The 27,068-nt window shown below is 34.8% G+C and overlaps 1 protein-coding gene across 4 annotated transcripts in view; it reads right to left on the reverse strand.

Moving 5' to 3' along the window:
• UBR1 (ubiquitin protein ligase E3 component n-recognin 1) overlaps positions 1-27,068 on the reverse strand; it is a 60,919-nt gene that overhangs the window by 21,622 nt on the left and 12,229 nt on the right. Inside the window, exons 3-30 of one of the 4 annotated variants that reach the window (XM_050974823.1) lie at positions 25,454-25,532; positions 24,022-24,132; positions 22,606-22,736; positions 21,480-21,618; positions 20,872-20,934; positions 20,447-20,570; positions 18,624-18,731; positions 18,066-18,154; positions 17,243-17,341; positions 16,404-16,561; positions 15,351-15,450; positions 14,963-15,091; positions 14,575-14,755; positions 13,639-13,700; positions 13,314-13,424; positions 12,281-12,346; positions 12,070-12,171; positions 11,399-11,462; positions 10,863-10,987; positions 9,904-9,956; positions 8,823-8,925; positions 8,246-8,294; positions 6,571-6,725; positions 5,567-5,666; positions 3,769-3,878; positions 3,042-3,131; positions 1,292-1,473; positions 970-1,175 (exon numbers count right to left, since the gene is read on the reverse strand). In XM_050974823.1, the coding sequence (XP_050830780.1) occupies positions 970-1,175; positions 1,292-1,473; positions 3,042-3,131; positions 3,769-3,878; positions 5,567-5,666; positions 6,571-6,725; positions 8,246-8,294; positions 8,823-8,925; positions 9,904-9,956; positions 10,863-10,987; positions 11,399-11,462; positions 12,070-12,171; positions 12,281-12,346; positions 13,314-13,424; positions 13,639-13,700; positions 14,575-14,755; positions 14,963-15,091; positions 15,351-15,450; positions 16,404-16,561; positions 17,243-17,341; positions 18,066-18,154; positions 18,624-18,731; positions 20,447-20,570; positions 20,872-20,934; positions 21,480-21,618; positions 22,606-22,736; positions 24,022-24,132; positions 25,454-25,532 (3,089 nt within the window). Of the gene's footprint in view, positions 1-969; positions 1,176-1,291; positions 1,480-3,041; positions 3,132-3,768; positions 3,879-5,566; positions 5,667-6,570; positions 6,726-8,245; positions 8,295-8,822; positions 8,926-9,903; positions 9,957-10,862; positions 10,988-11,398; positions 11,463-12,069; positions 12,172-12,280; positions 12,347-13,313; positions 13,425-13,638; positions 13,701-14,574; positions 14,756-14,962; positions 15,092-15,350; positions 15,451-16,403; positions 16,562-17,242; positions 17,342-18,065; positions 18,155-18,623; positions 18,732-20,446; positions 20,571-20,871; positions 20,935-21,479; positions 21,622-22,605; positions 22,737-24,021; positions 24,133-25,453; positions 25,533-27,068 lie in introns of all 4 variants that reach the window. The other 3 variants (XM_050974821.1, XM_050974822.1, XM_050974820.1) reach the window with 3 other exon arrangements.

Genomic DNA, 27,068 nt, shown 5'->3' on the forward strand with positions numbered 1-27,068 from the left:
GCCTCTGGTAACAATGAAGAGTTTACTTCTGAACTAAAGCAGGAATAATGAACTGCACAAACATAATTAAAGCTATTTTCCACATAGTAGTATCAATAAAAAAAATAGGACATAGCATCCATTTTGCTCTATGAGCTGACCACAAACCACAAAAAACCAACCCCACATCTGAAAATAAGAAGGAATTTAAACTACAAGTTGTGACAGTATCTTCCTTGAAATATTACTAACTTCTTTTTTCAAAAAGAGAACAAAACTGCCAGTGAGTGCTTAGGTTCTCCCATACCCTTGTATTTATTTTCTTCTTTCCTTTAAGTAACAGCCCAAAATTTCCATTATGTTTAGTCAGCTACTACTTACAAAATAAATTTTGCTGGGCTTTGTGTTCCCTGCTACCAATATGCTATTTCTCAAATGTAACTATTGTGATTGTGTAACTTTCTTGTATTCAATTTTTTGTTCACTCATCAGATGATATCATACGATCCTTGCTTAGATTTTTAACATTCTTTATATTGCTGTTTTTATTATTTCCTGGACATATAAGGGGAAAAATACCCAAATGAAAACAAACACCCTAACCCTTTCCAGGTTGGCATATTGGCCTCTTATAACATTCATTTATTTCCTCCATACTGGGAAAATTTATACCTGTACTCAAATAAACAGGAACTGTGAACAGTTTAAGCTTTTCTCCAAACTAACTACTCCCCCATAATCTACATGTTTTATTAAGTCTTGTGAGATCAAAGCATCTTCTGATTTCCCTCACCAACAAACCAAAATCTTCATTTACTTCTCATTTAAGTTTTACTTGAATTGTGAAGCAATTCAGAAGTTTGCACCCATTTTTCTTAAGTACTGTAAGCCATTTAGCAACCTGACCAAACAAAAGAGTTTAGTTGGTTGAAGGAGTTTGAGCTCCAGGTACAGAAGTGATTGTAGCAAAAGAGAAGAAAAATCTCATACCTCCTGAGAGTTCAAGAATTCTGCTCCTGTTCTGAGTTAAGGCAGTTGACTTCTGCACACAGGCAGATAATACCATGGCAGCACTTTCCAACTTTACTTCCTGCTCCTCCTGACAAAGAATACAGGTCAAAACTTCCTTCTCAATGACAGATGGACCTCGTTTGGGACCCAAAGCAATTCTGGAGTAATCAATTGCTGACGAGGTGCTGTAAGACCAGAAGTGACAGAGATATAAAATAACCGGCTGGATTTCCTAAATGAACTGAGTTCTTCCTGACATCTAACAAGGTCATAGACTACAAGGATGTCTGTTTTCTCTTACCTTTCTTCTTCCATAATAGCATCATCTTTCCCCTGAGCCTCCAGTGTGTTTTCATACAGGAGCTTGTGGGTTTCAATGAAATTCCTCTGCAAGGCAGACATCTGGGCCATTATCTTCTGACGGTGCAACCTCGCTGCTTCCGCCTTTCTCTTCCGTTCAGCTTTCTCTTTGTCCTGAGTGCTCTGTGTCTTACAGTAAGAGAAAAAAGAAATCACAGGCAACTAAGAACATCAAAAATGAGAAGACTCTTTCCCCATTATAGGCATCCTAACCACATCAAATTCCTCAACTGACAACACTTAAGTGAGGAAAAAAAGTTAACTGCTACCTGAAATAAATAAAAAAAAAATCAAATCTTTACATGTTGACGGTTCGTAAACTAAGACTGGACTTTTGTGATCTACAAAAGGTCACTACTACAATCCCTAGCCCAAAGAAAAGATCAAAAATCCCTGAGCCATTTCAATTAGGTACTTGTCTGTTCTTAATAAATTTTAGTGAGGGGTACATCTAAGTTTTCTCCAGAGTTTTGTTATTCTCCCCATAAGTGAAACCCTACTAATTATTCAGTATCTCCCTTACATAAATTGAAGAAAATTTTATCTTGAACTTCCTATCCATGACACAACGAATGTTTCAGCATTTCATGCATCTGTGTATTGCATTTTCATTATTCTTTATGGTACCCTGGAAAGCTATTGTTCTTCCAACATGTACTCTTGTATCATATTTTCAAAAACCATAAACAAAGTATTTCTATGCTTTAGAAATGCAGAATTCAAAAAACACAGGTAGACTTTATTAAAACATACAGAACCTAACTCTTTCCATCCAATTACTTAAGAGACAAATACAACATTTTACACAAGGTTTCCATTCACAGTACCATCACATTTCTAGGAAATGAAACAACTTGCTCCACAAGTAGAACTGTAAGAGATTAATTTCTTACGGACCTCTGTATTTTGTTTGATACCTTACCAAATCCCATATGACACCTGCCTCAAAAAAGAAACACAGCATATGCTGTGCGGTAAGTTTAGAACCAGGCATGCAATGACCAGCCAAGAGATTGCCTGGCAGCAAACTGAGGCCAAACAAAATGTCCAAGTGCAAACTGGTCTGTCTTCCCCTACTGCCTAAAGGCAATTAGATTCTTCTTTTCTGTTTGAATGCCAGCTGAGAACACAGCCACTCCTTAGGACTGAAGTAATCTTTGAAATCTCCATTTCATTGTGTCATTTGACCACTAGATTCAGAAGTTATTTTGAGGGAAGAGCAGAGGCTGACAGACAGAATAACTAAAGGCTCACGCCTTCATACAATCAGGGCAAAGGACATTAACCTCTTGATAGATAACATAAATTACAAGACATCATCTAAAGTGGATTAGTAATTCTAATTATTGTGCAGTGACAGTATAAAGAAAAGGTGGTCAATTCACAAAGACAAGAAATAGAAAGATGAGCACAAATTACTTCCTTCAGCCCCATCATTCACTTCACTTAACTCAGAAGTACAGCCAAAACTTACAAAAGCTGCTAATAATTCCATGAAACATGTTAAGCACAAATTTCACTTACTAAAAATATTATTCTTGGAAATGAAATCCCAGCTGTAGACAATATATCAGAAATCAGTTTTGAAAAATCATCATTTTAGGCAACAATAAATTTAGACACATTACTGAAAATAGCTACTCAAAACATTAAATACAAGGCTTCTACTGAAGCTTTATTTTTATCATTACCTCATCAACTTTTGTAGCTTCTGAGCCTGATGTAGCTCCTACCGTTGCCAAACTAGACTTTTCTCTCAATCTCTTCACCATGTCAAACATCTAAAAACAGAGACTTAGATGTTAAAAATAAAATGCAACTCAGCTCTTCTAACAATGTAAATTAATACATTTCCAATGTTACAATATATAAGCACTGCAACAGGCTGCCCAGAGAATTTGTGCGTGCTGGAAGAGTTCAAGTCCAGGTTGGAAAAGGCTGTAGGCAATCTGTTCTATTGGAAGGTGTCCCTACCCACGGCAGGGGCTATGAGTTACCTCAGTTTTAAGGTCCCTTCCAACTCAATCCATTCTATGATAGACAGGATTAAAACTCTTGGTATTTTGTTTCACCTTATTTTCAGATTTTTAAATGGATTAAACCACTAAAAACTCCTAAATAACAGAAACACCCAAGACTATGTGCACTCCCAGAACACTGCCTTACTCATTATTTGCTGTTATTGTGCAACAGATATATGAGGAGTATGTGTAAAAATGTCATTACTGGAATGAGTTACCCAGGCAAAAATTGATCCAATACTTCGTAGTACAAGTAGCAAGCACAATGCTGCAACAGATTAAACTTCTCAAGAAATCACTGCAGCTGTAAATGGATTATATGTAGGAATCATAACATCTTTCATATTAGCTTTTTAGACAACTGAAATCAGATTGTACTTATCTCTCCTTTGTGTACCTGCAGTATCCAATTGACTGTGTCCTTCTGTGCTTCTAGCTGGGGAACTCTCTTCAATTTCTCCAGAAGCATTAACACATTCACAGCATTCAAGGCTGAGCTTCCCATACCTTTAAAAAGTGAAAAATAGAAAAGGTCCTTCAGGGAAAAAAAAAAAAGCCTAACATTTTAATGTACTTACAGCCATGGACATGCCTCTAAATATTGCTAATTATATAATACACATACATGAACATAAACTGTGTCATTCCATTTCTGGTATAGTTTCATCTGTTTATTCCAGTTATATATAGTATAATTTATCCCCTTGTAGAACAATTATTTCTGCTTTGGAAAATCTTTGCTTAATGTCTGCTTAAAAAAGAATCACCTTTCACTTCAGAGGGAAGCAGTAAAGCTCTTTAGAGCTTACCTGTGCTTGCTAACAGCTTAGTGTGTACATGTTTACTTCTAATCACAAAAGCTATCGTAATTACAGCAATTATTTCCTTCCTCACAACTTGGTGAGAGTCCATAGTATTCTAGGCTCTTCTCTAACACAAGAATGCTTTAAAACAGAGACCATTCTCTTCAATAATATTTCTTTTGCAGCACTTACCATACAGAATTAATTTTACATTTTAGTAGGGAGACAAATACATTGCTAAAGAAACTGTCTTTTAATGAACTGTGTCTCGATAAGAGCTTTGTTACAAAATACTGATTATTTTTGCATCCCCTTCATGTATATGGGGCTTTGGTTTTTCTGGTTATGCAAAACTAAAGCTAGCAAAGCATTCTCTAACATCTCAGTTATAATTATTACTTTTATTGTATTCCTATAGTTGACATTAAACTTCTTAAATGGAAACACTTTCAGCGTGATGATACTTCTTTCTCAACAGTAAGAAAAAAATTTTAAAATAAAGTGCATTGGGAGTGCTATTCAAACGCAACATTTTTTAAAAACTAAATAAAGGGACTTCAGTAGTTTCATGTATTTATTCTTGTAGAAGGTATTTGAAAGATACATAGAAATTATGTTTAAGAACATGGTTTAGTGGTACACTTGGCAGTGCTGACTGAAAAATTTGGACTTAATGATCTTCGAGGTTGTTTCAATATGAAAAATTCTATGATTTTATGATTTTAGTTCACAATTCTTATCTCTGCTTCATCTCACAAGAGGCACTTATGTTTAGATTGATAATGAAATTTTTAAATTTATTTTTACACAGTGAAGCAGAAACTCTAGAGAAGATGAAAGATTATTTAGAAAATGCAGATTCCAACTCCCACACAAGTAGTCATGAATGTAATATTAAGAAATGTTCAATAGAGATTTGAAAAAGAAAATGGTACCTGCCACAGCCACTAAGTCCTGTTTCTATTTTCATTACCATAGTAAAAGACTAACTTGCAGGTAAATCAGTAATTGTACAGCTCAAAAGAGCCAAAGATGGACACAATTCACTTAAATCCACTGCCATTTTTCAAAGAGTTCTTAGTTTCCATTTCAATGCTGTTCTTGTGAAAGAAAAACCATTATCAGTTATGTAACACTAGAACTACTTTTCATTTCTTTCCCAGGAAGAGAAGCACATATTCTCTTCAACCCACCTGGCAAATGGGAACAGAGGAAACTAGTTCAAACCTGGTTTCTTAATTCTTAAAAAAAAGTTAAATTACCAGGTTTGAATTATATAGCATAAAAAAAAAACCTTTCTGACTAAATCACTGAATAATTTCTTCTAGTTTGAGTCCTTACAAGATCAAGTTAGTCTAATTTACTCTGTGGTTTAAAGAAAATGAAACATACGTGTTGCTTTGTGATAAAAATCAAATGTCACTTCTTCTTCAGGAGACTTCTGTAACTGCTGCTTCTCTTCTAGTAACCCTAAAGAAAGGAGATGAAGCACCTGAAAAAGAGAAAAAAAGTAAGTCTCATTCAATGTTTAAAAGATAGAAAATTGGCATTAAAAATTAGGATGTTTAATACAGTTCTGTATTATATATTCATTATATAATGATAAAATACATGAAAATGCAGAGATATACATGGAAGGTGAAATAAAAAAAAAACACAATGTAAATTTACTGCATATTAGTTGCACTAAGATTCATCAGCTTGCACATGCTTTTATATTAGTAATATGTGAAATCTTGTCCTTCTGCTGATACAAAATCTGTACTTAGGCTAATTCCAAAATCCAAAGATTAGCAGGATTGGCAAGGCAATTAAACTATCTATACACTCTAACAAAACTGATTAATTCAGACTGTCTATAATATCACGTCCTAATTCTATAAATATTAAAAAAACAACCCCGCCAAAACAAACAAATGAAAAAACACCTCCAAAGAACATTTCAACAATGTTTTAAAAGACTCAAGCCACTGCAGTAAAATTAAATGTTTAAATACTTACAAAAATTCTATTATTTCATGACTGAGGCCCCAAAGACATTTATGTATTTGGAGACTCTGCAGCTCAAAAAATGAAGGAATTCCAATTATCAAACAGTTTCTCGTTAAGTTTCAGTAAAAATATGAAGCAGGGAGAATTACATATTGAAACAGCTTCAGTAATGAGGCAACACAGGTAGGAAAGTAAAATAGAAAACTTTAATACTGTTATGTATCATGTTTCTATTTTACAGCAGAGATAGATAATTAATAATAAAAATATTTTCTTTGCCAGTAAGATTTATTAAAACAGGTTTGGGAACAAAATCATTCCAAGTTAATCTTTACATATTTTGGTCTTCTCATGAGCAGTCAGCACAGGAATGACCATCAGAAGATGGCCAAGGCTAACCATACCATTTGGATCATTGCCTCAGTCCACAAGTGGGTTTCCAGCTCCACTGCCCTCTGCAGGAGGGTGCGCAGGATGTGCATCATAACATCGCAGCTCAGAATCCTCACCACGTTGCTGAATGCAGGACTGAAGTCTGGAGGAGGAGGTGGTGGCAATGCTAGGAAACAGATGTGCAAACATATCAATCAACTGACATCCCACCCAGAAGTAGAGTGCACAAAGATATTAATTTCAGTGAAAGAAAAACTGGACCTTTAAACGAGTAAAACCATGCTCAAACACAATTGTGTGCCTAAATCAATGTTCATCTTTGGCAAAACTAAGTGCTTTTAGTAAGTTCTTATATAAAAAACATATGTAAGCTAAGTTAAACAATCCCAAGTATTAGTTACATCTGTAAATGCAAATTTTTAACACTCTGAACTGCCTTACTTATGTCTCACTATTAAACACACAGTTTGTGCTTTGCATCAGATAAAAGGATTTCAAGTGGTTAAACAAAACTGAGGAGTGTAGCTTCCAGACTGTAGTGTCCCACATTACAATGTCACATGTGTGGAGCTCTAAATTTTTTCTACTAATGGCATTCTAGTCACTTCTGGTTATGTACATTTGCTGAGTTATCACTGGAACTCTGATGTGGAATCTTGGCATCTAATAGCACCTCTTTTAATGGCACAGCCTTTCCCTACCAGGAACCACAGACTCCAGTCTTGAGGCACCTGGATGCCTATTTCCAGATTGCCTCTTTTTAGAGGACCTCTGTGAATGCAGTGTTTCTGAAACCATCATTCTTTAGCCAATTTAGGCTGAATGAAGTTACTAACAAAGACAACACAGCCACATAAAAGAATATACAGGAAGTACCTGCAACAATAAATGTAGCCGCAGGAGAACACAAATCAGTTTCAACAGATATCTTGGTATTTTGGAACCATACTGTCCAATTACATGAGTCTCTGACAATTACATCTCCATAACAACATTTTTTTTAATTTCCACAAAATAATTCCCCGATAACATTTTAAGCTGTCAGGGCGAAAGGGGAAGGGGCAAAGTTGAGTTTATTAAATTGTTCATTGTACTTATTTGTTCAGCTTACCAAGTCCTCCTCAAATCAATTTAATTAAATGCTTGTGACTTGAATGGGTAAAAGTAAACTCAAAAGGAAAGAACATCTGTGCTACGACAGAAACATGAGGGTTCATTGTTTTATGTATTCATAGCTTATAAAAAATCCTTTCTAAACCTTAAGTCTCATTCTCATATTACAGAATGGATATGAGCAGTATTTCCTGTGGCAACCTTCTACATGCCACTATTATGTCTCAACATTGTGCTAAAGAAACTGCACACAACAAACACTATAACTTTTGCCTTTTAGTTACTCCACCATAAAACCTCTGAGTGCATGGGTTTGTCAATAGGTACTGTGCCATGTTTATTTCCCTCAATATAATTAAACTAAAAATTCCAGAATTCCTGTTCATGATAAAGAAAAAAAACCAAAGGAATTGCCAGGTGCTAATTAATGACAATTACTACAAATCACAACAAATTTAATATGAACTCACCTATCCACTGTGAAGTCACATCTCCCACAGCTCAGTATATATACACAACTACATATACTACTAAATTAGCACACTTGTTGAATCATCAATTTTAGAATTTTACCTTCATCCCTGTTTTCTTGTTTTCTTCTTTTCTTTTGTGTATGTTCAGCCTACAGAAAAAGGAGTGTTGTTGTATCAGCACCTCTATAGAAGTACACAATAATGAGATTAATGAAATTAAGAGAAATCCTACACTAGAAATATGGTGAGATACATAGTAAATGCCCGGTTGTGAACTAGAATTTGGTCTGAAACATATTTAACATTATTACATTTTGCATTTAAATTTGTAGTAAAGATAAATAATTGGATACATTTGTTTCCTCTGTAAGAGTTACAAAAGCAAAATTTGAGGGTTCCCAGTCCAAAGGTAATTCTTATCACATTTTGATCTCAGCACAGAGAGTTAAAAGAGTAAAAATACAAGGTGCCAAAAAGGAAAACACTAACACAAACCACACCATGTAAATTTGTATTGAAAATTTTAACTTCATGGAACATTTCATTTCAAAGGTAGCTGCAGATACTCTTTACTGAACCAATTTCTTTAGATTGCATTAATTCAGCAAAATTCTTTAAACATTGTCAAGTATGTACTATTTTTTTTAACCTTTTAGAGTGAATCTTACACTGCTTACCTTGCTGTGCTGGGTCTTAGTGTAGTGATAAAAGAACATATTGAATTCCTTCAAACATTCATCTTTCAGTTCATAAACTCCATGACCAGAGACACCCGGTTTCCTTACAGAGAAATATTTCAGGATATACAGATGAATAATATACATTCAGCACATCTTTAAGGGCAAACACAACTTGGTTTCTAAAGAAGCAGGAATTGTAATGGCTACTCACTAACTTATTAAAAGCAGAGAGTGAGCACAGTTATGACTCTTAAATTTTCAATACAGGATTTACAGGAGTAAACAATTCAGCAGCAAAATATTTCTAGTGGCTACCATCTAAAGCACACCATATAGCCTCTGAAAATGCTTTTTAACTGTATGGCTTAGAATTTCAGACCCTCAATGTTACTGCATAAAATTCAATTCTTTCTTCAACAAAAGTATATAACAAGTAATACTTGCTGCTACCCAGCCAGTGAGATTTTTTGAATTAATATAATTCCTAAAGTAAGATTCCTAGGTACACCTACAGTTGCTCTTAATTGAACACGAACAAGCAAGCCACATGAAATTTAAAATAAGGTATACTAAAATAAGACATTTTTGTTACAAAAATAGCAGATGTTTGAACTGGTTTTTTTCAACTACAATCTATTGTTCTATATTTGCATACACACATATATATATTTATCTATAAAATTAATTCCCAGGAAAAAGGGTAAATTCCAGAAAATTAGCAACTAAGAAACATAACAGTTACTAGATAGCGATTGTCAAAGGTATGATGACTTCTTAACTTTCCATCTTAGAAAAAAAATGAACCTTCAAAGATTCTCCCACTAGGATTTGAGATTACTGAATTCCCAAAACTCCTCAAACTGAATTTGACGAAAGAGGGTGGCAAAGAGAAAGAAACAGCAGAAGTGTAGGATATTCCACATGCTGTTTTTTCCTAAGCATATTTGCAAATATATTTATTTCAAGATAGCAAAATATTAGCTGAACAGAGACTGTTGTTCATATTGTTTAACCCAAACATATCTAAGAAATTTTATTTCACATTCAAACTATTTATAAAACAACATTAAGAACTTACTTGAATGTAGCCACTTTATCAATTACATTCTCCAAGCCAGTTTCGTTGTTCTCCTTTAGTTTGGGATAAACATATAATGACTCAAGTTATTCATTATGCTACATGTAACAAAAATAGACAAATTTAGATAATTCCCTAATTCATGAACTATTATCTTTTGCCTGCTGTTAATCCGAAAGCAGATATTCATAACTGGCAAATTCCAAGGAAGTATCAAAGATACATAATACTTTCACTTAATAATGCAGAACTTCATTAATACAGAGCTGATCTCTAGAAACAGGTCAATGCCTACCCAACCTTAACGAAGCTAAAAAAGGGGTTTAGATATTTTAAACAATGAGTATGGATACTATCATAAGATTTAAGGTTATTTCATTTATAACAAAAATTTAGGGGTTTTTGCATTGACTGCTGACCCTGAACACTTGCACAGACTATAAAATCAAATCCACATCCCTCACCTTTGCTTCCATCTTCAGCAACTGTAATGGAATGGCAAGGAAATCTTTGTTTTCAAATAGACATGTACAACACTTGACTTCAAATGGATCTGCACAGGTTTAAGTCATCAAAATGACAGGCTTAAATTCATCAGTGGTACATAGGCCAGAATGGAATCCAGCTCCATCATCTTACAGGATCAAACCAGAAAATTTCACAATGTTTCTTTTTGAACCTAGGAGAACTACAGCTGAATATTCTAAAAAAACTCACCTCTCAATCAAAAAGCATAATTCCCATAAAAGTCTTTTCAGATCAGCCCATACCTGAATCTATGACATTTACCTTTATATCAGAAAGGTGTGTAAGCTCCTTTGTCATGCCATTTTGTAATTCTCAAACCAACATTTAAGCTTTATTTTAGAAAAGCTTCCATATAAAGGTATGAAGGCTAAAGAAGACAGACATAAAGCAAGAAGTAAAAAAAGGAAAAAAGTAAATAAATCAGGACTCACATTTTCAGGCAAGGACTTGGTAATTGCACTGTGAGCCATTGGTTCAATACATAACAGATGGATGATTTCTCTCATTATTACATCTTCTTTTGTCACATTACTGATTCCAGGCACATATCTTTCCCCTGTCAGAATGAACCAAAAGGAGAAGAATGGCAGATATGACAAGTAAAAAGTGAAATCAAATTTTGCACCATGATAATGATATTGCTGGGATGTTTCATCGTATAAGCTTGCATTTCTCTGAAGCCTGTCCCAAGTGTCTGAGTAAAAATTATTCTTAGCCTAGATTCCGAACAAAACAGGTCAAGATGGGCTCTCTTCATATTCTACTTTAATGCCAGTTATGAACTTATCTAACAGCTTTTTTCACTGTCCAATTCCTATTGTTTCCAGCTCACAAATACTTGTGCTATTAAATCACCTATTTAAAAGAGGCACTCTTCAGTATCCTCTCTATGTTTAAGACAATCATCAAGCCTGCTCTGTCAAAGCAATAATCCTTTACTACAACAACAGACAGAAATGAAACTTACCCACAACATAGATGAGAATCTGTAGCATCTCTTCTATTAAAACATTATATTGCTTAATCAAATCCTGCAAGAATGAGAGAAATCGTGTTAAAAAACAAAAACAAAAGTGCAGAAAAATCCATCCATCAAATGACACTAAGTTCATTCTTCATATCTACTACATTGCTGAAACACTGCACTCTAGAAAGAAATTTCCTTGCTAACAGGCTGGAAAAAATGCCTGCTCTGGTAGAGGAGATATTATACAGCAACTGAAGTGCAAGATTCACATGCAAGAAAATAAACAGCTAAAAGAAGTATCCCAAATGAAGGGTTATACCAAAGTTCAAGACAAAAGAATTAGCATAACAACCCAAGAAACTCCCAACCAATATAAAAGCATGTAACATGGCTTAAGAGACATAGAAATGCTATAGCAAAATCATTTACATGGATTTTGGTAGATGACCTATAAAATAAAGCTCCAAAAGGGGCAAAATTTGCTTGCTAATTTTGAGGAAGCCTCAACAAGTTCCAAATACAAAGTATTGACCTAACCATAAGCTTCACTGTGTTTACTGACTTTTAGTGTGGCCTTAAAAATGCAGTTACCAACAGTAGCTAGTTTTCCTTAATGATGTTTCATATACTCAAAGCTTACAAATTAAACAGCAGAAAAATTTGCAACTTACCTGATCTTTGGTGGGTTTGATCTTTTTGAAAGCATCAGCAAGCTCATATCTCTGCAGTATGAGCAGGAGAAACTGGTTTGGATCCATAAGAGATGCACCTATCTATCAAAAAAGCCAAATTAATATGAACATCCCTTGCTATTTCAAAATCATGCAAATTAAAAAGAATTTTTAAAAAATTACAACTATGCAGTGATTCAGAACATTATACCTGGAGCATGATGATGTCTTTATCGTACATCTCTTCTCTGCATTTAACATCTTGATAATAGAATACCTAAGAAACAGGAAAACAAAGTAAAAGATATAAAGCAATGCACTACCAAACGTGCATCAGTTAATCTCTGAAGCTTTTCAAACTGTACCACACCTTTATCGAGTAAAGGAAAGGTCACACTTCTTTCACTTGAATGGAAGTGCAAAAAGTTTTTCCACCTATCCAGAAAAAGTCTATGGCATACTTCACACCCCTTTCCAAGAGGGCATAATTCAGTAGCAGCCACTGGAGTTAAGTCAAAACATCCTCTTCCTCCTACCCCAGTTCTCAGAAAGAAATTTCTGCGGGAGTTTACTAAGATTTACTTTGATTTCATCAAATGGTCCTGTACAAGGTTAGCAGAGAATTTCTGCCATCAAAGGAAACAAACCACCGCCCTCAAAAAAAAACTAAAACAAAACAAAAAAGCACCAAAAAACCAAACAACAAAACCAAAGTCACCCCAAAGTGAAGCCAAAGGAGGCAAATGCAAGGGTAGACTCTTCCCTTTACCTTTACTCTTGTAATAGAAGTCACAACTATTAGAAAATGTTTATATGTTTAGCTACAGGGTTCTCAAATGTTTAGTGTGAGACTAAAATAGTTTAACTTCTGTATATAATAATTCCCATGCACAACGAGGAACTTCTAACTTTTCATGTTATAAGCAAGAGTACTAACAAGTACTTTCGCAGTCATTATGAGATCGGAAAGTAGCTTACAAGTTGACATCAGCAACATTATACTGTTTCACAGAGCAGGAAAAAAGAGTCATAAGAGACATGAAAATAACTCATCTAAGACAGGGAGGTAAGCCACTGCTGAAGATAGAAATAAAACCATGTAACCGACATTTCCACCTGGAAACTTTCTATTTACTGTAGGAGTGACCGCATGACCTCTCTGCTTGATGAACCCCTGGCAGCATTACTGAGCAATCCTTGCAAACACTAATAGGATCAGCTCAGCACTGAACACTGCAGAGTACCTGGCTTATCAGGGACAGCCCATTCCTCCTCCACATCTCTGCAGCAACCTGTGCAACCAGGACGAGACACCGCAAAGGATATTCTACTAGCAGCTCCACTTGAAATTCTTCCTAGAATTTAAAAAAGGAAAAACAAACAAAGCCTCAGAATAAATCTGCCAGTGATTTATTTTGAAAGTGTAAGTCCTAATGAACAAAGATATATTGACAGCTGAAAAATAACTTGTATGTGTGCCATGAAGGTTAGAGGATATAGCCTGAGGCTTTTTTCTTTCCAGAGTATAAATCACAAAAGCATTTGGGGGAAAAAAAAGAAGTATCTTACAGGAGAAACAAACTCGTGCAGTCTTGAGATGGCTCCAGTCTTGCTTAATCGTACATGAAGACCTACAAAACCAAGGAAGAAAAATCAGAAAACAAATCAAAATCAGTGAAGGTTCTCCAACCCCTTCTAAATGTTAGCTAAATCATCTACAATTCAAAGAATTACAGAAAAAAAAGCCCAAGTTTGTTTAGGAAAGACTTCATACTTTCCTTTTTTAAAGAGAAGATCTATTACATTATCACAACAGTTCTTTCTAGGCTTACAAACCATTATTTTAGGAATAAATTTATACTAAATGAATGAATGAACACCATCCAAATTAAGATGCTATTTAATACATAATAAATAAAAATTTTATTCACATTTGAATCATATATCAATAGTAAATGAATTTCAAGACTACAAGGCTTAACAGATGGTATCAAATGATGTGATAAAGAATCTACATCTTAGCACATGAATTCATTTGTATTCTATAGAAAGCAGTGACTGCATTCTGACTGGAATCCTGTCCTGGCATTGTGCAAAATATGTCTTTCAGGAGCAGCATTTTAACCATCCTAAGATATATATGACTGGAAACTAAATTCAAGATAAATAATAATGGACATTCATTTAAATAAAGGAGATAGAAACAGAACCAGAAACATTTCAGAGAAAACTAAGGATCTCATTAACAAGGAAATTTTTCCTTTCTTGACTGACTTCTATCTCTTCCATTTAAAAAGACATCCTCAAATCTCCATGGTAATGTTGTTTTGAGAAAAACTTTCCCTTAGTGGGACATATGGAGAACACATCTTCCTGATCATGACAATGTCACCAAGTCAGAGAGCAACTCATCTGTAAAGCACTTAATCCAAATGTTTTCTGGAGTAAAGAAACAGAGATGGGTGACAAGCATGGCTTAAAGAGCAATCAAAACACATCACTTACCAGCAAGAGTCCTAGACAGTGGCAAGTGTATGCTGACAGGATCTGCAGACACTCTGTAAGGTCTGCTCTCCAGGGTATGGCCACACAAGTGAAATACTGTCTTCTCCCGAGAGCGGCCATTTGTGCTGCACCTCATCACAGCTTTATGGCATTCTCTGTAGGACCTGAGCAGCAGCTCTTCCTAGAATTTAAAATACATGCAGAATAAAGAAATCCTACATGCTTTCCTTTCTCTCTTTGTCACACCTAGATTAATTCTTTTAGACCAATTTTTTTTGGGAGAACTATATTGAATAGTTGTGAGCTTTTGTAAAAGCTATTTCAAAAGCTGTCAGGAAGACCCACAAAAGGCATGCATGCAAGAATCCCATAAAATTTATATACTTACATCACAGGCACACCACTCCTGGAACATCAAAAGAATGTTCTTGAGCTGCATTTGAATGGCAATAGCTGCTTCCCAGTCAGGGTCCACCTCAATGTGCTGACCAATCTGTCTTTTTATCTCCTCCATTCCCTGAAATGGAAATCCCACAAAATACTCTGTCTAAATCAGTGATCACAGGCTTAACATAACAGAAAATTCCACAGTCAAAAGGTAAAACACATGTAACTAAATTTGATGAGTATTACTTGTAAAAGTATGTCTTCTTCACCCACCCAAATAATTTAACACTGTAATTGTGTGTTTACATCCATTATAATATTATGGGAAAAAAGAGAAGCTGTTATCTCTTTACAACAGACTAGAAAGAAACTATATAAATGTATTGTACCTGCATGCAAGTTAGAATCCTTAGGAAGGAAACAAATCCTTGTAAAAAACGCTCCCTCAAACGGTCTGTCCATACTGTAGGTTTGCTGACTAAGATGTACCTATCCCCAAAAAAACAAAAAAAAATTATCATACTTTGCTCAGACTTCTCTTATGCTTGTATTTCAAAAGTTCTTGAAATACAATTGTTTTCAATTGTTTTAATACCCTCAATTACATAATCAAATTTCATCACCCTCCTCATCTTAAAGTACTCAGAAAACTCCCCCAAATACTTGAACTACTAATACCTTAGTGTGACTTCATCATTGGAAATTCACAGATTATTTTTTTAAATTCCAAGGTGTTTGGGGTGTAACAAACAGAGTAATAAGGAAGGAAACAAACCACCGCCCTCAAAAAAAAAAACTAAAACAAAACAAAAAAGCACAAAAAAACCAAACAAAAAACCAAACACTAAAACCAAAACCACCCCAAAGTGAAGCCAAAGGAGGCAAATGCAAGGGTAGACTCTTCCCTTTACCTTTACTCTTGTAATAGAAGTCACAACTATTAGAAAATGTTTATATGTTTAGCTACAGGGTTCTCAAAAGCTTAATGTGAGACTAAAATAGTTTAACTTCTGTATATAATAATTCCCATTACTCAGGTATATTATGTAATAACTCCCATTACTCAAAACATTACTCAGTTTATTAGAGCAACTTGGTACCAGTAAAAGTAGAAAACCCTATGCAGATAAGGATTATACAGCTTTTCCAGAACAGCAACTGGGAGACAAATCTCCCATACTGTCCTATAGTAGATAGCTTTTATTTATTAATGTAAATATTATATGCTATTAGATAATTGAAAATCAAAAAATGTTTTCATAGAATGTCATTTTGGTATTTCAAAGTTTTCATTGAAAAAGATAACATAAAGGTATCCTGCATGTTTTTTGAGGGGTTTGGGTTTGATTTTAAAGCAGTTTTATCATCAGACTCTGAAGTGAAACACCTCATCATGCTACCAATATTTTTGAGCTGCTCTAGCTTCTCAGCCTTCCACTTACCTGAGGTCATATATTACTGAATATACCCGGTTCAGTTTGTCCTGACTGTAGCCTTGGAAGTTGAACTTGTCATTTTTGTCTAGGTACTCTGGAAGCACTTCTAGGAGTGTCTCTGTAATGGTGGTGATTACATTCTGCTCTTCAATAAGATGTCGGGCCTGCAAGAACACAGTGAAATTTTATTCTTTTCTGTTTTTGTTAATGTTATCGTCAAAATATTTTTCCTTTGAATCCAATCTTTCTGATTAAAAATTCTTTTAAACATTTGCAAAGAGCCCAAGATAAAAAAACTCCCACAGTATTTATTGCACAGGGACACAACTGCTGTGAACTCAGAAGTTTGTTAACAACTACCTATGTTTGTTCAATTCTGACAGCCACCTATATAATGGTTATGCTGGTTTTTTTCTAGAAAGATAATGTAGAAAATAATTTTTACATTAGTACTTCAGCCAAGAAACACATAACCTTTAAAATTTATAGATATACTTCCTCCCCATATTTCACCCTCACAAGAAGACATTTAACCATTTTTTACCCCCTTGCCCTGTTTTGAAAGTCACATAGACAGGTAAATGTGAACAGGAAATAAATACACAAAGTTAATGCAGAGTACAATATGCCAGGAACTTATTTGCATTCCCTCTATGTTCTGTATTGAATTTTCACATCAACTCAAACTCCTGCTTTCATATTGGCTTTCACAAATCTCAAAATCATTCATATTCAACTCAGCAATGCATAAAGACTCCCTGCCAAATACAACAATCTTCAAAGGTGGCACTACTAGCAATTCTCAAACTTATTTTAAACCTCCAGCATGGCCAAGCTGTACATACCAGAGTAGGTACAGTGAACATCTGAACTGAGAGTGCTGTCACAGAGAGAACTCTGTCATGATCATCACTGATGTATTCCTTTTGCAGTGCCTTGTAATACTAGAAAAAGAGAGTATTGGGGACATTAAAGAAATGTTAGCAAAAACGTTTACTTTTACATTCACAAGAATTACATCTCAGTGTGTCGCTCCCACCTAACAGAAGCGGCTCCAACAAAAACAGCACAATATCCTCAATGCACCAAAACAAGTCAATATGGCCCCCACTGCCTTAATACTGAATATTTAACTAAGATTTAAGAAGCACAAATTTAACTGATTTGTCAGATTGGAACCAGAATTATTTCTTGCAGTGAACTGCATGAATAGTTGTTCAACAACTGTCTGTAAAAGACGTGCAAAGGGTAATGCAAGTCTTTGTTTGTTTTATTTCAGTCCAGAGAAAATCAAAAAGTATCAATCATCTTTACCAGAATTAAGTCTCACCCTAAAACTAAACAACACTTTGTTTTATGTTTGTATATTTCTTAATTATTGTACCGAATTTTCAAAAAGAAAGGCCAATTTCAGTTGCAGTTCATCTGGCATTTCAAAAGATACACAGAATAATAACAATATGGCATTCAAACAAGCATATCCCTACACGAGTCTAAGGAACAAACCAGTGACATGGGAATTAATTAACTGCACTCCAATAAAGGCTGAGACAGTTACTGAGGTTCTGCTTGTTTAAAATTCATTATTTATACTGAAACAATTTTCAGTTTGGGGGGAAATTACATAAAGCTAGTACAAATTCATAGCATAAAAATTAAACCATTTACCTTCACAAATTCAACAGCAAAAAGTTTTTTGTATTCCATTTCCATGAAAAAACTACTGAAGATAAGTTCATGAAGAACCTTCCTTGCCCCTGCGAAGAGCCAATACAACGCATGTCACTTTGCTGTACTAAGATGCAGCTTTTTGTGGAAAAACAGAAATCAATTACTAAACTATAATTTAAAAATCATTAAAAGTCTTGAAATGGTTATGAAGCATAAGAACAAAGTTATTAATTTTGGGGGAGTTTTGACGTTTATTGTATTTAAAACATCAAGTAATCAAATCACCCAGTGTCAGATTGCATGTTGTAAAAAGATTTTTCAAGAGACATATAGCATGACAAATTGAGGTGGCAAATATATATCCCAAATATAAATTAGCTCAGCTGTAAAAATTAAGGCTCTATAAAAAATGCAATAAAAAAATATGAAGAAATGTAATTCTACATGCATAGCACTCACATTTATCTATATGCTACACACCATTTATCTATATGTTACACACATGCAAAATTTATTTGACAAATCTTTAATTTATAGCAACATGGACACACAAACCTTTATGAAGCCTTGCATCCCATAGCATCAACTTGCTTATAAAGCAGGGCTTTTCAGATCCAGCTTCTTCCTTGAGACATATTTGACAAAAGATCTGGCGAAAGTCACCTGTAGGGATGAAACTACTCATTTGTACAAGAATGTTTCAATAATTAAATTATATGACACAAGAAAATTAGAATTACATAATTCTATTACTTAAAAGAAGAAAAAAAGAAGGCACTTAAGTAAGAATTACTTTTAACATTTTTTTCTCAATGAGCATGCTTCCACATACCCTTTGCCTCACTACTTTCTTCCTATAATTCTTGCCTACCTAATTTAATAAATCCTATGATGCAGAAGAGTATTTTAAAATGAAAATAATTTAGAGAACTTTGCAAAGCAGATCCACAAGAGGCCTTTACTATGCCAGCACAGAAATGCTCAGGACTAGGCAAGCTTCTGCTGGTCACTGCCTCAGGCCTTGAAAGTCAGTCTTTTGTAGAATTTCAGAAATTCTTTTGCATTTTCTTGCACCTATCAGTAAACACAGTACATGAAGCAGTTTTAGGGATCAACATGTCACAGTCAGCCTCGGGTTTTTAACGTTCCAAAATGGGGTCATATGTTACTAATTTGAAAAGTGAAGAATACTGAATCAAATTTCTGACAACCTGGAAATAAACATTATTAAATGTTTCTTGATCCATGTTTCACCACTTGAAACAAAAACATGAAAAGAACAGGAACCACCAGACTACACAAAGGTTTCAGCTGAGTATGGAACATCAGGCTCATAGAGCCTCTGTGTATATAATCCAGAAGGACAGGAATGTTTGACTTGAATCTTTGTACTTAAAGACTCTCCTAAAACATACAAGTATCTGATAACTTACCAGTTGGTAAACATCCAACTTTCACTAGAACCTTTGAAATAATCCACACTCAGAAAATTTATACCAAATGAAAGAAATGTCTGAAGAATTAATTCAGAACAGCAAGAAAATACCATTGGCAAAATGAATACAAACTTGAAAAGAACAGAACACGAAAACTTGTAAAACGCTGTAAAGAATTACAAAAAAAGTACAGTTCTGATCTGTGTATTTCAAGCAAGCATTCAGAAAAACTTCGAAGAAATTCACTTTATTAAAGCTTACAAAAGGGCTAAAGCAGACCACCAGATTTATCTATCAAGAAGGAGGATAAGAAGTGAGTAGAGTGAATCTATGCATATTTGTACTTTGTGGAGAAATTTTATAATGGCTTTAGTGTGGCAAGACACAGGTATGAAAAAAATAGCAACAAATCAAAAGTACACTGATCCAGAAATCTTTAAAACCATAAGCATCAAGCACCAGCACAATGTATGAAAGCTTCAAATAGACTTTCCAGTACTGGAAAAACTTTTAATTATGATTTTAATATGCTTGTTTTATTGACACTTTCTAATGAATCTATCAAATCTGAATCAGAAATTGATGTAAGCAGAGGATGTATGTTTCCACTGACAGAGATACCCTGTGGCTTTCCACCAGCATTGAATAGGGAAGCTTTTAAGTAAAGGAGGCACACACTATGTGTAGTGCTGAAAGTGAGAATAACAGAACTTTGAGATATTGCTCCATCGGGGAAACGAACATTTTTTTCATCAAGAAGGAACAGAAAAGTACTGCTATTCATAACCTTGCTGATGGATATCATCACCCATGCTACTGCACTATTAATATTCTAATTAGAAAGAACAAAGTACTTTAATTAAGGGAATATCATTTACAACACAGCCTAATTCATGCAAATACTGGCATGGCATTATTGTAAGAAAACGCAGTAATGCTTACTTGAATAGCTCATGAGTTTGTTCAGCCAAGAGCCAAGGCGCAAGGCAAACTTCTGGTGTGCCATAACATCAGCATGCAGAACCTCCACGTGAAGAGGTCGTTGAGAAACATTTTCAGAATGCCTCTAGGAGTGAGGTAAATATTAGAACATATAAAATAAAAGAACATTATTTCATTATTTATTTTCACTCCCCACCCTCACTCCCAAGCAAAACAACGAAAACAGTTTGATTATTTATTTCTGAAGACATCTAACTATCTCAAATGAGGTGCTGTAAATTCTATTCCAAAAAGTTCACAGGCAAATTATAAAACCATGAAAGTACTAAGCTAAAGACTACAGCAGACAAGCAAGTGCTCAGTGTTAACACTAACTAGGCTGGTATGGGGTGATTTTTTGTGAAAATTACTTTTTAGGAAGTTACCTTAATTTCTTCTTTTGCTTCCTGACAAGAGGCATAATGTCCTGCCTTAACAGCTCTACGACCCTGTTTAAGAAAATACTGAGCATGAGGCCAATACAAAGCAAACCCAAAGCATCACAAGTCTGATCCTTGCTATACTTTTAATACATCATAGAAAAACTAGGGCCCAACATCACTCACAGTGCTATTAAACACCAAGAAGCAAATAAAAATTAGCATAATTGTCTATAGGAAAAAAAATTAAAAATTTAATTTTCCAAACTAACAACACAATGACCAAGTAAAGTCTGGGTATCTTATTATTAAATAAGGAAAATTCATGAAACACATTAAAAGAGATGAAAGAGATTTCTGCAGAATAACTTCAATACAAACCATATCAGCTTTCCTCCTGGCACAAAGTACATGAAATGGCACAGTATAACCAGAGATGTGTGCTTCCTAAACAAGCTCTCCACACCTGAGAAACAAGTGCTAAGAGTTGCTCAGCCACGTGCCTTTTTTCCCCTCAAACTCCAGCAACCAGTAACAAAGATTCTATAACCAAGTGACTGTAGCAGTAACTCTCAATGATTAGAAGGTGACTCTGATATCCCAAATGCACTAACCTCTTTATCTATGGCAGTTGTATGCAACTGGGCTTCACCAAGTTCACAGCCAAGTGCCCTTTGCAGGCTGTAGATGACATGATCATAAGAATGGTGTTCATCATTGAAAAGGACACAGTAGTAGCTGTCTACCTTCTCTCTGCTGGGAAAAAGGTAACATATCATACAAATAAAAGTCAAATTGCAAATACAGTCTAATTGATAGCTTGAGAAGTATGCCGAATACAATAAAGAGAAAGTTATTCAAGTAAATCAAGCATATTCTTCATGCTAATGACAGCCCCCACCATCTATGCCAGAAAAAGCCATAGAAATTTGAAGTTATTTGATATTCTCATATAATTTCCTTTCTCTGCTGTTTTATGAACCCATTTATTTTTAATGGGATACACAGCCTTTTTCCATTTTCACAGAATCATGGAATAGTTTGAGTTGGAGGGGACCTTTAAACTTCATCTAGTCCAGTCCCCCTGCAATGAACAGGGACATCTTCAACTAGATCAGGTTGCTCAGAGTCCCATCTAACATGACCTTCAATGTTTCCAGGGATGGTGCATTCACCAACCCTCTGGGCAACCAGTTCCAGTGCTTCACAGCCCTCTTTGTAAAAAAATTCCTCTTGTATTTATTCTAAATCTACCCTCCTTGAGTTTCAAACCATTAGCCCTTGTCCTGCTGCAACAGACCTTGATAATAGGTTTGTCCACATCCTTCTCTCAAGCTCTGTGGAAAGCTTGCTTGAAAATCTGTTCTGCTCCCCTGCCCAGCTCAGTTCTGCTCCCCTGCCCCTTAGCACCCCATCAGTGTCCCCCAAGACAGCCAATGGCACCTGGTGGGTCTCTCCCCTCCTGACATTTCCTCCCCTATGCACTAAAACTTGCCATTTCACTGTAGATCAGGCTGGCTCAGGAGCACTTCCCTTCAGTGACTGATGGAGGACAATCACACACTACTTTTCCCATGGAGTATCAAAAAGCTTTTCTCTTCATAACTCTAGGTCAAATATGCCACAGTGCTGTTTACAGGGATTTCAGCACTAATGTCTGCATAAGTATAAGACTACTTCAGGCAACATTATAATCCAACTTGCTAATTAATTGAAAAGAAAGTTGGAAATACTCCCTACCTGATGGTGAGCTCCTCAGGCAGTTCCTTTTCTTCCTCCCAGATAAGCATATCTACAATGTATTTTATCACAGAGGGAAACACTCTTCTAGAATGCTCCATAATTTCTTCATTCAACTGACATTCTGAATTCTGTAAAACATGAGATAATATTAATATGGAAAAGAACCTAGAAAAATTTAAAGGGGGTTGGTATAGTACCTTATTAATATTACAGGAAATTGTACTATAATATAAACACATATACTGTAAGTTATATATACATACTTGCACTATAATCAGGAAATCATCTTTTTCACAATTTTCAAGCAAATTAACCTCACCTAATTTCTTTTTTTCAAAGTTATTTCATCCCAAGGGCTCTCAGTAGTATTCCAGCAGTTCCATACACCTTTCTTTACACGTCCATGTTTTATCTAGGCCTAGACAATGAAAGGCCTCATCAAATGTGTTAGTTTCACTTTTTTTTCAAACTTGCATTCAAAAAAGCTGTTTAACAGCTCTCTGCATTCCCACAGATATTAAAAGTCTGCAGCACAGACCAAGCAACAGGCTCCAACTGGTAAACAAAATACTCCTTCTGGCAGCTTCAACCATTTTTATCTCTGAAATCCATTAACTTTTTTCAAAAAGGAAGGACGAAAAAAGAGAGAAAACTTTGTCTCACTTTTCTGTAAGGCCAGTGCTTTTCTATTCTTGGACTTTTTGACCAGAACATAAATAACAGTATGTTCGCTACAAAACCATCAGGGATTTGGGGTCTGATTGCAATGACAAATGCAGAAGTTTTTCATCCTGATTATCTCAGAATGAAGGACTCTGAAAAAACCCCAAATTTTACCTGAAGTAGCTGATTTTCCTACATTCTCTTAAAGAATTCCTTGTAAGATGGCATATTTTTTGTTAATATGCTTCTTTACAAGATACAACCACCATGAGACAACCTAGCATAAAAGGTTAGTTTCAAGGCACAGAAGAGCTTTTTAATTCATAGTGACAGATCACACACTGGAAGTAACTGACAAATGCAATTTTTCAGGATTGCAGTAACACAGAAAACAGAAAATATTAAAATCAAATCTTCTAAACATTTAGTAACTGCTGGGAAATCAATTATTTGTAAATAAGAACTAATATACTTAGCAAAGAAAAGAACAAGAGACTGCAATTTCAATTCCAAATTAAAGATTCAAGCACACAAGTCAGGTAGATGAAACTGCCTCCAAACAAAAAAACCAAAGGATGTCTAATAATCATGTTTGATTCCAAACACCTTGACCAAGGAAATCAACTTAACTGAACCTGTTACATGAGTTATACAAAACATATACATTCAAATACAGGAATAAGCACTTATTTCAAAATAAGAAGGTAACATTTACAAAATTTTTAATTTCACTGTAAGCAATATTCTTACTTCTTTTGGAGAACCTGATGCTCCAGGCTCATGTTTAGTACACAGCGGTCCAGCCTTCCATGCCTCTGTATCCCCACAGTCACAAAATCCACCTCCAGTGGAACTGTGCATCTGGAAAAACCATGTATTTCAGTCATGAAATATGCCATAAAAAGCAAAAGGAAAAGAGCAAGGTGAATTATTTAAATCAAACACAAACATAAACATCTACTTAAACACAGAAGAGTCACTGCATAACCAATGGACTTATCACATCTTTTTTTAGATTAAAGGAAACTTACCAGAAGAGAAGGGAGGTAAAAGATAAACTTTTTGAGCAGAAAATAAAGAAGGAAATAGAGTTGCTGCTACAGAAAGGTATGCAAGTCCTAAATAAATTTAACATGAAAGTAAGTGAAAAAGCCTATGACTGATAAGTGATTCATAAATGGCAAAATATTTCTGGGTTTATTCCCAAATAATAGCAAAGCTTTTTAATGCCTTCTTTAAAATTACTTCACCAAGCTAGAAAATAATATTAAAAAAATGTGTATATTAAACAGACATTTAGTAGCACCTCAACTTCTAACCAAAGAAAAGATTACACAATCAGCATCTAAACACATTTTTATAACTTTAACTTGGCATTGCACTTTCAGAAGTGTACAAATTCTGAGCCTCCATTTTGGCATAAAGTTCAGACAAAACTCAGGCAAAAACAATTATCCTTAGCTTCCTCCAAATCCCCAATCTTGTAATAATTCTAAAAAACTCTGACCTAATAAAAAGACATTCAAAAATCTGTTATTTACCTGAAACATTTTAAAATAACCTGATCTAATTAGACGTGCTTTGAGCAGGAGGCTGGACTAGGTAACCTCCTTAGGTCCCTTCCAACATAAATTATTCTATGAATCTATAAAGAGCATATTCTGCATTCTTTAGATGAAAATGTTACAAATCTGCTCCCATCTTACTACCTATTTCCATAGCTGATGTTCTGCCACAAGAATTTACTGAAAAACACAGAAGTGACAACAGCTTCTCAGCCCAGCTGTGGTTCCAAAGTGCTCTGTAATCATTACTGTCTGCTTTCCCTGGGTTTTCACCTTACTTACATCCCAACAGAACTGGCTGGGACTTAGGACACAACTGCCATTTTCAGTCACAGCTCTTTGCTCTGACCTACACTTCCATGAAACTGCCAAAGAGAATAATCCTATATACATTAATAAACACTCCTTTCTCTTTTGTTTCTTCAATTAGCAAGTTGCTGTTCTTAGAAGAAGCTTTACATAGCTAGAAACACAAGAGAGAGCGATTAAGTATTTCATAAATCCCAGAACTTATTTCCTTAACAATAAAATTACTAATAGTTTACATGTAGTTTATTAAAGCCTCAAAAGAACTTCTGTAAAGCTACAAGTAAAATCTTAAAATGAGATTTTCCTACCTTGTACCGGTGGTTCTTGTGAATGCTATTCTGGAAGCAGTCAATACAGAGCACACAAGTTGGATCAACCGCACAGTCTCTGCAACAAAAACAGTAAGTGGAAAACATCCTAAAACAAACACTTGAAGCTTTAATGCACAAAAGAATACGTTGCTTAAAAAAAAAAAAAGAAAAATTGAGATTAACAACAGATTCAAATTATAAAAACATTGATTTTCATAATCTTTCTGTGACATGGAATAACCACTCCTGTTAAGCTTGAACCATGTACTCAAATCTTACATCAAATTCTATCAAAAACATGCTCAATTTCCACTTTCAAAACTTGCTTAGAAAAACTTTTTCTGGTTTTGCTAAGAATAAGCAGCTAGGAAAACCAGTGAGGACTCTGAATTAACCTTTATTATTGTTTCCAACATCAGTTAGTAGTCAGTTTGCTCATTAAACTTTTGCTTCACTTCTACTAGGTTATGTTTCTAACTTTTAAAACAGAAGTTAAAATCTGAAAAGAATTCCTTACTAAGTAAGCTAGGAATGCATACTTTGAAATGTAACTTGAGAAGTTTCACTCATGCATTTCAATAACCTGAAAATATCATGGGCAATCTAATTCCATTTTAGCTTATATTTTACATACATACTTTTATATATTGCCTTTTTTCTTAAAAAAGAGACACTTTTTTCTTTAAATGCAGTTTTATTCTATGTAAAATGTGGATGACAGGTGCTAAATGACAACATATCAAATTTTTTACTCTATACTGTTGTTCAACATTTAGTTCAAGCCTCTTTTACAACTAAAATATCACGGTAATTCTGATTACAGGAATAGCTTCCTTCCAAACCTTCAAATGATAATAATCATTACAATAATTTAATACTTCGGTAACATTCATTTATTACCAGAAATCTACTGAAAGATGAATCAAAGTAAAAAGAAGACACAAGTGTCTGCTAGATCTGAAATTCAAGACATTCAGATTTTGGAACTGCAGAGTATCTTTTATTTTTAACATTTCAGAAGCCTAAAGCAAACAGATACCTAGCTTCAATTGCACTAGTACAATACAGTACCTTGTATAAATACTACCACACTTTTGCAAGACTGCAACTCAAAAAAATTAGAGAAGAACTCAGACATTTAGCTTTGTCTTTTAGCCTACTACCATACATGAACTCTGAAGAGGTAGAAATAGAAGTATTCTTGTTCTAGCAGCACTAAACTGCCTTATCTTATGCTTTTTTCTTTGTACAGCTGTCCCATTCACTATACACTTTCTAATACACACAAGAGGACTTCTTCCAAGACCATTCTCCTTCCATACACAACACTAGCTAATTCCTAGAAAAGGCTGAAGAGTATGTGATTATGAATTTCACTGTAAAGTTTTAATCAAAGAAAGTTTATTGAGAGCTTTTATTTTGATGCTTCCTGTCGCTATGGAACACGAAAGAATACAGTCGCACACCGCTGCTCTCAAGGTGAAGAGTAAAAGGGGAAGTTTATTTTCTGACTGACATTTAGAGTTTTCTAAAAGTAACAGTGGATTGGAGGGTGACAGTGCCACATCTCCAATAACACTGAACAAACTAACAGTCTATCAAATTTCTTTTC

This window comes from Serinus canaria, chromosome 5 (assembly GCF_022539315.1).
Source record: "Serinus canaria isolate serCan28SL12 chromosome 5, serCan2020, whole genome shotgun sequence".
NCBI classification, from domain to species: Eukaryota; Metazoa; Chordata; class Aves; order Passeriformes; family Fringillidae; genus Serinus; species Serinus canaria.